The 12,482-nt window shown below is 40.0% G+C and overlaps 1 protein-coding gene across 1 annotated transcript; it reads left to right on the forward strand.

Annotated features, from left to right (window-relative positions):
* Positions 1-544: 544 nt before the first annotated feature.
* snupn (snurportin 1) lies at positions 545-11,133 on the forward strand. Its single transcript, XM_004570278.4, has 9 exons — positions 545-680; positions 2,179-2,343; positions 3,096-3,279; positions 3,668-3,772; positions 7,793-7,889; positions 9,253-9,350; positions 9,531-9,608; positions 10,094-10,174; positions 10,267-11,133. Exons 2-9 carry the CDS (start codon positions 2,186-2,188, stop codon positions 10,585-10,587), a joined length of 1,122 nt encoding a protein of 373 aa, XP_004570335.1. The 5' UTR covers positions 545-680; positions 2,179-2,185; the 3' UTR covers positions 10,588-11,133.
* The last annotated feature ends 1,349 nt before the right edge of the window (positions 11,134-12,482 follow it).

Here is a 12,482-nt window from a genome sequence, read left to right on the forward strand (position 1 = left end):
TGTATATTTTGTCTTGAATAATGAAAATAAATACCAGGTTTCTGAAAATAATGAAAGAAAAACTATTAACTCAGAAAGTCAACTTAAATTTTAAAAAGTATAAAAAAGAATAATAAATTATACTTTACACTATAGTTAAGCTTAATGTTGGCGATAATTACGATTTAGTGTATTATTATTATTGCAGTGATGCTTACTACTATTAAATATAGTCTTTATAATTTAGGAAACCTACTTCCTATTGGCTACCACAATAACGTTGATATGATATATATTTCAAAGCTTCAATAAATTCTTAGACATAAGGTGTTAGACTATCCAACCGAGCAACAATGTAGCCGTAATAGTCTCATTTAAGTGCTGCGTTTAAACTGAATTTATATACAGTACATGTTTATGTGGCCTCCTTTATACTTTTTAACTCCTCTACATTTAAACGTTGTTGTTTTTACCCTACTTTATTTATTTAACACGTTTAGCACCGTCAAATTTGCTAGGATAACTTTGAGAGTGTTTTGTTTTTTGTAATAGTTCCACATAAGTGACCGATATTATTTCTATCGTGTGAAAAAACAAACTCCGGGTTAGGTTGAGCTTTTTTGTCGGCCAACTGAAAAACGCCACCCGGCAAAAATGATGACAGCGTGACGTTTCGGCAGCACCCTCCCTGAATGTCCAAGGTATCTGTTTACGCTAGCTTTGTGAAAACTAACATCTCATAAAGTTTACTGCATTGCGTTTGAGTCCAGTATTTGTGTATAGTTTGTACGAAAGCACGTTTTTGTTGCAAAACGCGCTAGGGTCAAAGTTCCTAACTGGTTGCATAGTTAGCAACCAGAGCGTGCTAGCAGGTTTAGCGCGATGCAATGCTAGCAGCTAAGCTATGTGACTGGCCAGTTGTAGTAGTCCGTAATAGGAGGCTTTTCTGGCCTTTTTCCGCGAAGTACAATCTAGACAGATGCCCCACTAGACCAGGGCGTTTGGTGCTTGATTATATTGGTATTACCTGTGCAATATTAAGCTTAAATTAAAAAAACATCCCGTCAATCAGCACATGTTTGTCCTAGTTAAGTGTGTAAATGTTGTACAAGCAAAGTCACTTGTACCCGCACTTTCTATAGACTATATTTGATTTAGAGTACATACAGGATGATCCTAAGCTCTCGGTGATCGTGGGGGGCAAATTGGACTAGATGTTAACATTGCTACTAACGCTGGTTTATGAAGGTCAAATAATCGGCCATGACATACTTAATTTGTAGAAATTAGCTGATGAATTATTAAGGATGTACAGATTATGAAGAAGTATTCATAAGTAGTCACGTCATTATTAAGATCATGAATATGTAAAACGATTACCCATGGGCTTTGGAAAAATAAGAGTTTAATTTAGAAACGAAATCCTCAAACTTTAATTATAAATACGTTAAAAATATAGTGTTATGTGTGAAGTCAACTAAATCTGCCACTGTGTGGTGGGGAGTTGGACTGAGATCTGTGGTCTGGTGATATTTTTAAAAAGCAGCTACAAATTCGTCTTTACAAACTTGCTTATGGGTAACTTTATGTTGTTATATTTTTGGCATTTTGTTATGAAGCACTTTTTGATATTTGCCTTGAAAGGTGCTGTAGAAAAATGTTTTAATTTACTTTAACTTTACTTTTATGTTGAGGCCAAATAATGTGCCAAATGCAAAACAACCATGACCATAAATCGAAAGTGGGACACTAGTCATATTATTTCATATAGTTTTAATAAGTTGCTACAATCCAACATTGTAATTTAAATGAACATTCAGAGATAGGTAGATGTGTCCCTATTTCAAGGGAAATCGAGACATCGAAACTCTTTCCGCTCTTTATCACACTATCTTTGAACACATGCTGATAGGCCTGAATCATTCAATATGGCTTAAATTTAAATGCGCAACCAAACTGTCAGAAGATATCTGCAGTAAATTAAAAGCACATAAACACTGGTGCATCTCAACAAACACTGAGCATTAGAATATAATGACTACGTTGAAGTACATATTGTTAATCTTTCAAGCTAACCTGTACAAGAGCTCTAGCACACAAAAACAGATAAGCCACTGGGTTGCCTGTAGTCTTACTTCTCAGACCTATTAACCACTCTTCCTTGTAATATAAAATAAGTACTGGGGTGTTGATTTTCAGTGCCCTCATGGATGACCTGACCCAAGCCCTCTCGGCCAGCTTTGCTGTGTCCAAGGAGCCCAACAGTACAGCCTGCCCCCACCCTCGGCTGGCCCAGTACAAAAGCAAGTACAGTGTGCTGGAGCAGAGTGAGCGACGGCAGCGTTTTCTTGATTGGCAAAAAAGGTAATCATCCAGCTCATTATTTAACATCTACATAGTCATACCTGACAGTTTATTAGGTACATATTTCCTGGACCCTCTTTGATATTCCGAACTGCTTTAATTCCTCATGGCACAGATTCAACACGGTACTGCAAACAGTCCTCGGAGATTTTGCTCTACACTAACATGATTTTGTCACACAGTCGCTCCAGATGTGTCGGCTTTGTCCAGGAGACAAATCCTCTTCACCACTGTGAAGGTCATTTGAGTACAGTGAACTCGTCATGCTCAAGAAACCAGTTTGAGATGATTCTTTATGACATGATGTGTTACCTTGCACTGTGTCATCAGAAAATGAGTAAACTGTGGCCATAAAGGGATGAACATATTCATCAAGAACACTCAGACAAGCTGTGGCATTTTACATGCATCAGTTGGCACTAAGGGGGAAGGAGCGTGTCAACAAATATCCCCCATACCATCACAGCCCCAACTCAACTCAGATTTATTTATAAAGCTTGTTTTGGTAAATGTGAAGCGTGGGACACTTCGAAGCATCTGATCAGCTCACCAGAGGGACCTGGAAGCTGAATAGGGTTGTAAGAGGTCAGAGATGTAGGAAAGAGCCAAACCATGAACGGCTTTTCTTGAACTCCATTCAAATCCTCACTGGCAACCAGTGGAGATAAGCTTAAACAGGTGTAAAACACTATATGTTTACACTGCGCCATGCAAAAGCATCTCAGTGACTCTTTTTCCATTTCTTATTTTAGTAAAAGGTTAAACTATGTCAACCATGCACGGCGTCTGGCTGATGGGGATTGGACGGGGGCAGACAGTGATGGGGAGGAAGAAATGGAGAAACAGGAGGAGGGGGAACGAGCACAAGATGGCAACACAGAAGAGGAGGAGATGGAGATCGAGAGGAGGAAGCTGCCAAAACATTATGCAAACCAGGTCAGTGTTTGATGCATGGACATTGCTGTGTGAAGTTTTGTTGAATTCCTGTCTTTTCCAGCAGAGGGCGCTTGAGTCCTAAAGTTACAACTCCGGTCTGGAGAATAGAGCAGGCAGATCCCAACAAACAAAGCATGGAACAAAGAGTTTGTTTATGTGGGAAAGTTTTTGTTTCTGAGTCTGAAAGAAAAGTGTCTTTTTTGGTGTACTAACTTCTGAATACTAAAGCTAGCTAAAATGTGGCATGACAGTCTGTTATAAAGTGGGGCTCCTGGTCACCAAACATGAAACTCTGTAATAACTCACACTGTTGTGTTCATTGTCATTGTCATTCTTGTAGGCTTAAATAAAGTTTTGATGAAGGTGACATGTCCCTTTTCCTCCTCAGCTCATGCTATCAGAGTGGCTAGTGGATATACCATCAGAGCTGGACACTGATTGGCTGATGGTGGTCTCTCCTGTGGGCAAAAGATCTCTGATTGTTGCCTCTAAGGTAGGAGCCGTTCCTCTTTTCTTTGCCTCCACGTTGATGCCTGTTTCTGAATTTCAGAATCTAGCGAGTAACTTTAAAGTCATCTCTTTAAACATTCCTTTTTTGTAGTCACTATTCACAGCGATGACTGAAACAGAAGGCTTACTGATTTCTGAATTTTTGAATCATCAGATTGTCATCTTGCAGTCCTGATCAAAAGTCGTATCAGTCTTTGAAAAACAGCAGTCAGTATTTCCTGCAGTTTGAGTGCAGTGCTAAAGTGAGTGTGTTTGGAGAGGATTGTTGTACTTTGCATCTGTTGCTTTTTATTTCAACGCTGCCTTCGTGGTATTGCAGAGGACGATGTGGATTGTGTCTGTGTTTGAAATGAGCCACCTTGTCAGAGGTACGCTGCCCAATATCTTAATAATGTGGCAAACAGTTTGAGAGAATTTTCCTCGAGCTGCGATAAAGAGTCACAGTCAATAGATTAGAATCAGTAGATTAAATTAGAAAGATGACTGTGTGCTCCAGAAATGATTAAAAAAAGCAACACGGAGGTTTTTAATATGTGTCATGCTTATACCACTTTTCTCCATTTAGAAAGTGAAAAAATAAAGTGAAGAATTTGGTTTAAAAGCTAAAAAAAAATACCTACAAAATAATCAGATGGGATCTTCTTGAGCGTTTTTTGGTGGTTTTCCTCTTTAAACTTGTGGCAGCGTGCTGATTTTGAGCTCAAGTAGGTCATCGGCACAGGTCATCCATCCATCATCACCAAATTTCCAAGTTGAGCTGACTGTGTTGTGTTTGCATTGCCATTCATTTAACTTGCCAACTAGGGATGGGAATCGAGAACCAATTCTTGTAGAACCCTTTCCCAGTAGTCCAATTCCTTGGAATTGTTTGTCTGCATATCGATCCTGCTTATCAGTTCTTGCACTCACAGCTGATTTCAGTTCATGTGTCAGAGGGAAATAGCAACGCAGTCCATGGCATGGATATAGACATATTATTTTTATTGCACAAAAGGACAAGATAAAGGTGCACACTGCACCAAGGATAGAAACAGCTGCATTATGCTGCTTACACAACTTCGGTTCTTTGCAAGCATCTGCACAGACAGCATGCTAACGCTAAGCTAGCCAAGAACCCAGAGTGAAAGCTGAGCGAATGCCGACCCCAGCAGCCAGACCCTGAACTTCAACAGGTAACGAGCAGATGAGCAGTCAGGCTGCAGCCTCTCTTGCTACCTGTTCCCATTTCTAAAGCAAAGTCACTGTAGCGATGTCTTTTTTCTTCATCTTCACTCTGTGTGGTCAGCTTTGTATTGTGCTAAGAGAAAGATCTTAGAGATGTGTCCTCATTAGGGATTTGTGTTGGTGTGTGTGGTTGTAGCCTCAGGTTTATATTGTTAAATAATGATCATGAAACGGTGTTTCAGCTATTTTACAGAGTAGCATGAAAGTAATGCAACCTGCAGTATAATAAATTAGTTTTTCCTGGGAGTAGTTAAATGATGTACTGGACTACTTTTAAGAAAGGCGTTCTGTGTTATATGTTTAATGATGACTTTTTTGAGCAATGACTCCAACACTGATCACACCAAAGAGGGGAAATATCTTTAACAAACATGCACAAACATTTGACCCACAGTATGCAATTAATTTGCATGAATGTAATTTTTTTATGCTGCTTACCGATGGTGGGGACTGCCAGAACCGAGCCAATGAGAAGCGATAAGAGAATTGGAATCACTGAGTTGTTATCAAGTCCAATCCTTATTGCCAATAACAAAAAAGCAGGGCGAGTTTGAAAGCGGGAGCTTCAGAGGTGCAGAGGAGATAAAATACCTGATATTCATTATTAATATCCAAAGTTTTTCTTTCTGTCCCTTCTTTCTTCCCTTGTGTTCTTTTGCTGCTGTGCATATAATCCTGGCTGTACCAAGGCTGTAAAAAATTGGAGAAGGAGAGCAGAAGTCATAAACAATATTAGTGTGGTATATATTGGCATCACCAATATACATTAAAACTATTGCTCAATAAGTTTAGAAAACTTGGTAACTGAACTTTAAAATGTGCCTTTTTAACCCTAAAAAGGAGCAGTGAGAAGAGCAGGTTGCAGGTTCACCTGTGGATGTCTTTTTACACCTCCTTTCTTCCTTTAGATAAGTCTTGTTGACGACCAGCATGATTTAGTCAGAGCTCAAATAAATAGTGAGTTTGAGCTTTAAAGAGGGAGCAGGAGTGCACTGCTGTACCAACAAAGGATTTTAAAACAAAAGAAAAAAATCAGGAGTGTGATTACAGCACACTAAGTGTTTCATCTTTATTATTTTGTTTTGCAAAGATCATCTGAAATAAGATGCAGTTCATTAACCAGCAGTGAGGAAAAGTATGTCGAATAGAAGGTGTTCCGAGAATGAACCGTGCTGTGACAGAACTCCAAATTGACGAGTAAAATTGGAGTCGAGTTGCGTGGAGGCAGGGGGAGCGGTGATCCTCAGGACGACTTCTGTTGATTCATGAGAAACGAGAAAGTCAAAAACCCAACCGCAAACAAACCCTTTAAGATCTTATATCCTCTGTAGAAATTTCAATATCATCACCAAGACATCAATTTAGGGAAGTGAAAGCAGCTATCGTAGCCTCTTGTGAAAAAGTGCACTTGAGGGTTTTTTTTTTTCCTCAGCTGTTTATGTGATTTAGCCTTAAATATGCAATTTACCTGATGATGTTGATGTTCATGAGTAATGGCAAGGCTGTCAAATGCTTGGATGAGATTCCTTGAAATTGTAGTCATGTCAAGGAAACTGAACTGCACCCATTTTCCCTCTTACTGCACCCAGAAGCTGGTGTTGTACTAGTGTTACTGAAACCACACACCCTCTGATGCAACCATGGAGGAAATCATAATGACTGTGCATCTACAGTCATCTGGTTCCTTGTTCATTATATCACGGCTCGAGCTCGCTGTCAATGAATTCCCTGAATCAGCACCAAAAACAAACAAAAAAAAAGGTTACGAGATTAAGATGAAGATGTTTTCCATGTCCTGAGGAAGAGTGAATGAGACTAAGTATTCACGCTTGATTAAGACTGTGGTCCTCATACTGTTGGTGAAACCGTGCTGTGAAAACTGAGCTCCTTCTCTATATGATTACCTCTCTGTAGGTTAAATGACTGATTACAACTACATTACAATTAAAAACTGACAACATGAGTCATAAAAGTTCTTGCTCCACTTATGTAAAGAGCTTTGCCTCATTTATTGCACAGAGGCAAGCAGTTAATTTGATCATAGGCATTTTGCAAGGAAATGCAATATTTAGTGATGATACACTCGCTGCTTTTTTACGTCACCTTGCTACTTCCGCCAGACCTGCCTTTACGCTGTAGTTATAAAGGGTCAACTGTGGTGTCTCAAACAATGCTCAGATGCCACAAATATCCCCCACACTATTACACCACCATCAGCAGCCTGAGCCCTTGATACAAGGCAGGATGGATCTGTGCTTTCGTGCTTACACCATCGACTGAATGTGACAGCACAAATTGAGATTCATCACACTTCTTCTGCTGCTGTAGCCCTTCTGCTTCAAGGCTCAGCGTCATGCTGACCGGAAGAGACGCTCTTCTGCATATTTTGGTTGTAGCGAGTCATAATTTGAGCTATTGTTCCCTTCCAGTCAGATTGAAGCAGTGTAGCTGTGCTCAGTGTAAACCTAATAAAGTGGCCAGTGAATGTAAATTATCTCCTATGATTAGATTTCAATGAGCTGACCTTACATGCGGAGCTCTAAATGCACTGCACTTGTCTGATAGCTGCCTTTGATGTATGGAGAAAATAAGGACAACCATGAGGGGAAAATACATTCTAGTTATTTTTCTCCCTTTTAACAGTTGAACATAAACATTGTTAAAGCCGTTTCTAACTCCTGCTCTTTAATGCTCACATTGACAGAATTGTGGAGACATGTAAATGAAATGATAACACTGGTTTCTTCCCTCCTGTATTGTTTCTGGTTTTCTTCTAAAGGGTTCCACTGCAGCGTACACCAAAAGTGGCTATTGTGTGAACCGTTTCCCCTCCCTGCTGCCTGGTGGGAACAGACACAACTCTGCTATGGGAAAAGGTAGGTGGGCCCGACTGTGTATTTGGATCTCTATAATGGGCCACATAGGCATTTTAACAACACGAGGAAGTGATCGGCAAACAGCAGGTTCTCCCATTCACCTGTGAGTTTATTTCATTTCAGCCACATCGAAACAGCTTCCAGGCGCTTTTTTTATGTGATAATCACAAAGCTTTTTCACATCCTTTTCAACTCCACCTATATTAGTGGGACAATCGGTACAGCTCACTACATGGGATTAGGCAAGTAGTTGACAGGCTGGAGTTTTGTGTATGAAGTACAAGTGCAGATGATTTCCATTTGATTAGACGATGTTATCATTTAAGAAAAGAAAACTATGGAATGTGAGTTTCAGATATTTCCGTTAGTTTAGGCAGCACTGCATTTCTTGTGAAGAGATTTTTACTCAGATTAAAACTACCAAAGCGGAAATTACTGAGAAAACCTGATTTCAAGTGGGCATTTACAGAAAAGAGACAAGTTTAAAAACCTGACAAAGCAGTAACAAAGAGCCAGAGCAAACAGTTCAAAGGAGAAAACCACTGCTGACCAAAACATCTTTGTGATTCCCCCAAGACCTTTGGGAAAACATTCAGTGGGCTGACAGAATGAAAGTTGAAGGTTTGAGTCCTGTTACATCTGGTGTAAAACTAACACTGGATTTCATAAAGAGAACATCAGACCAACACTCAAACATGGTGGTGGTAGTGTGATCTTCTGGGGCTGCTTTGCTGCTTCAGGACCTGAACAACTTGCTGTAGTTAGTGGAGTCTAAAAAATCGTTGGATTATGCAGCTGTACAATGATCCATACACCAGCAAGTCCACCTCTGACTGGCTGAATAACAAACTGAATGAAAGTTTTGGAGTGGCCTAGACAAAGTCTGGAATGGATTTGGCATGACTTTACAGACCATTCATGCTTATGAACCCCCAATGTGACTGAATGAAAACAATTTTGAAGAGTGAGACAAAATTATTATTATGAGTTATTGCAAACAGTTGGCTGCAGTTGTTGCACAAGCTGATAGGATTAGGAGGTAATTACTGGGTCACAGATGGTCAGGTAGGTTGGATAACTTAAATCCCTTAATAAATGAAATCATTATTTAAAAGCTGCATTTTGTATTTATTCAGGTTATCTTTATCTGATATTATATTTAGTTTGATGATCTGAAGCATTTAAGTCTGTCAAATATGCAAAATAATCAACAAGAAATCAAGAAAAGAGTAACTACTTTTTCACAGCAGTGAATATCTGATCCTTTGTAATATGAAGTTATACCTTCTTATTTGATTTTATTGATTGAGAATGAAGTTGTAATAAGAGTTTAAAGCTTCTTTTTGTAATGTGCTGCATGCAGACTACACAATCTTGGACTGCATTTACAGCGAGGTGGACAGAACTTACTACATTCTGGACGTCATGTGCTGGAGAGGCCACCCGGTCTACGACTGCCCAGTAAGATTGTCTTCTAATCTTCCAGCAATCCAGGAATGCTTGTCTAATTGCATAAGTAGCAGAGTCTGGGACACAGATGTGCCTTATGTTGGGGGGGTTGTGTTGCCATGTTGTCCAGTTCATTGGCTCAGAAGGTGAAAAGCAGTTTTTTGTTTTCACTGCTTGATTTCTCGTCAACAGACCGAGTTCCGTTTCTTTTGGCTCCAGTCCAAAGTCCAGGAGACCGACAGCCTATCAGAGATCACCAAACGCAACCCTGTGTGTACCAGCAACACAAATCAAAGCCTTTTTCCTTGTGCCTCCATTTTTTTAAAGTCCAAGTTTATTGTTTGTTAATTGGGACACTGCAACGTGTTTACACAGTCACACATTGTCTGCATTGTGTTTGTTGTGCCTTGCTCATTATTTCCACATATGGTTTTAATAAAATCCCAAACTTAAATGTGGAACTCCTCAGGCCAAGGAGAAAAAAGAAAATCAGTCCCCCAATTTTTTGTATTAAATGCGCCCTAAAGTGACACATCTTTAAGGTTATGGATGTTTGTGGAGGCCTGAGAGAGCTTGAGTTCAAGGTCCATCTATTCATTCTTAAGTGTTTGTGTGGAACTGCCAAATCTGCTAAATCAGGTTCAGTGCTTACTGAGTAGATTCGTCACTGGAAGGCAAATTCTCACATGTGACAAGAGGGCAAATTGTGTTTTGAGCTAGCAGTGTGGTTCTCTGATTTTTGTTTGGTCCCACAGTTCCGGTTTGTGGGGCTCCAGAGCACAGACTGCACAGCAGAATCAATAAAGGCAGCCCTGGCAGCAGAGTACAGCTTCAGTGTAAGAGCAGACTGTGAATTATTTATCTCCAGTTATTCTTTAAATGCAAACAGTGTTTCATGTTTGCCTTAATTCTGGTTTTCCGGTTGCAGGTGGATGGTCTCCTCTTCTACCATCGGCAGACCCACTACACCCCTGGCAGCACCCCTCTGGTCGGCTGGCTTCGCCCTTACATGGTCACTGACATCCTGGGTATAGAAGTTCCTGCAGGACCTCTCACCAAGAAGCCAGAATATGCCAGCCATCAGCTACAGCAGATCCTGGAACATAAGAAAACATCAAGTGAAGTCCGCCCGGTCAACAGAAGCGGAGGGTATGAGTTAGAGTACCTGTCCACTCCAAACCAGGGCAGTGAGGACACTCTGAACTCTTTGAAACAGACGCCAATACGAGAAGCATATATGGAGATCTGAGTGGGAGGCTTAACGAGATGCAAATTCTAAATGGTGGTGAAAGCCCATATATGGTTCTTTAGAATTTCTTCTGAATGGTTCTGCAGATCTGACCAATTGCAAAGCTTGAAAAGACTTTCCTCACACAGTATTTCACCACATGCATATTCCTAACATCATACGTCTGCAGCTGCAGTTAGAATAGAATGAGAAACGTGTTGGCATAAATGGCCAAAGTGCAGCACAGTGAAGGTTGTGATCTACCCTTTTTTTCACTTGAGCAGGGTCTTGCAAAAGAAGCATCTCATCATTACTGTTGTCAGTTTATGCAGGTTTATTGCAGAAATTTTTTGGAGCAGTTTGCTCATTAGCTGAGCAAACGCTACAGAGTCTGCAGAATGAACACTCAGCAATTTGGAAGGCGCGGTAATGCTGACTGGTCACATCCTGTTAGTTAGTGCTTATCAGCAACAGGGACATGGGTTTTTACGATGTAATGTTGAATTTGAAATTGCTTAGGAAATGTTTTAAACTGTGTGTATTCTAAATAAATGTTTTTTTATTGGCCTTTGCTTTGCTATTCACTTTGTTACCACAGACTGCTGGATTTTTGCAGTTTTGTTAAAAGACTAAATCAGTTTGATTTGAGACATTTTGTCAAAAAATATTTTGACAAATCAGTGCAAGTTAAACATGACATATTTCATTGTAATATAAGTCCTTCACTGAAAAGCTGGCAACATTGATAACCTTAAAAAATATACATACATGTTAATGTGGATACATAAAATGTGTTGTGTTTAAAAGCCCTAGGTAGACAGTTCAGACTTGATTGCTCTGTCAGTATAGGTGTTGAGTAGGTGATGTTTCAGTGTATGACTCGTAATAATGAGAGAGCACTCAATAGCAGCATTCATGAGCATCTCCTGTGAGCTGAGCCACATTTGGCTTACTGAGCCATTTGCATAACCGTGAAGAGGAGGGTGGAAACTGTCAACAGGAAAAGACGTGAAAGTGTCTGTTGGGGTTATGTTTCAGCAACCTGTGCCAGCACATCCTCTGAGCAGGCACGCCACAGACGATTGCCTGAGGTTACCACATCTAGGCTGTCTGATGTTGATAGTGTCTTTCTAAGAAAGAATACCTTTCACCCTTTGCTCCCATAGTATTTTTTTTAAGTACCTCGATTCTGTTTTCAATTATTCGTCTATAATTTCTCTATAAATTAAATTTAAGGTTGCTTAATTAGTAGTCATCCACAGTCATGATTCAGTGAGGGTGGGGCATGTATACTTTAGTAATGCCCTGACCTTTTCTCTGTTTCCACCAGCAAAAAAAAGACTTAGCCCATGAAATACTGCTACACTTCCTTGATGGGCAGATCATTTTTCATAGACTGTAACCATCTCCAAGTTGTGGTTTCTAAACACACAGCCGTTCTGCTGACTGTTACTATAGGTCTACATTAATGTTCATATTTTGGGTCAAATGTTTAAACAAAAATGTAAACTCTACTATTATCTAATCTTTTTTTTGGCTACTTCTTTTAGAGGTTGCCACAGCAGATCTCTCCCTATCTCCAGCCTCCTTTTCTGACATACTAACCCTTCGCATGTCCTCCTTTACTACCTACATGAATCGTCTCTGTGGTCAACTCTTCAACTCAGCTCGGCCTTCTGTTTTTTCTTTTTTTTTTTGTCAGTTTGTGTCCAAACCACACATCATAACAAGTTTCGTTACCCCTTTGTAAACCTTTCCTTTCACTGTATCCTCCTGTCAAAAATCACCCCTGACACTCGTCTACACCCACCACATCCTGCCTGCACTCTCTCCCTCATGTCTTCACTTCACCACTTCATCCTCTTTGTAGCTGCCCTCACGTTTTCATTCACTAATCCTCTGCACTTCATGATCTA

Source organism: Maylandia zebra, linkage group LG7, assembly GCF_041146795.1.
Source record: "Maylandia zebra isolate NMK-2024a linkage group LG7, Mzebra_GT3a, whole genome shotgun sequence".
NCBI classification, from domain to species: Eukaryota; Metazoa; Chordata; class Actinopteri; order Cichliformes; family Cichlidae; genus Maylandia; species Maylandia zebra.

What these genes read in the sequence shown, in the direction of transcription:
- snupn (XM_004570278.4), top strand. Translation starts at nt 2,186, where the DNA reads ATGGATGACCTGACCCAAGCCCTCTCGGCCAGCTTTGCTGTGTCCAAG. An exon ending in CAACTCTGCTATGGGAAAAG is followed by an intron (nt 7,890 to 9,252) that starts GTAGGTGGGCCC and finishes TGCTGCATGCAG; the next exon opens with ACTACACAATCTTGGACTGC. An exon ending in ACCCGGTCTACGACTGCCCA is followed by an intron (nt 9,351 to 9,530) that starts GTAAGATTGTCT and finishes TCTCGTCAACAG; the next exon opens with ACCGAGTTCCGTTTCTTTTG.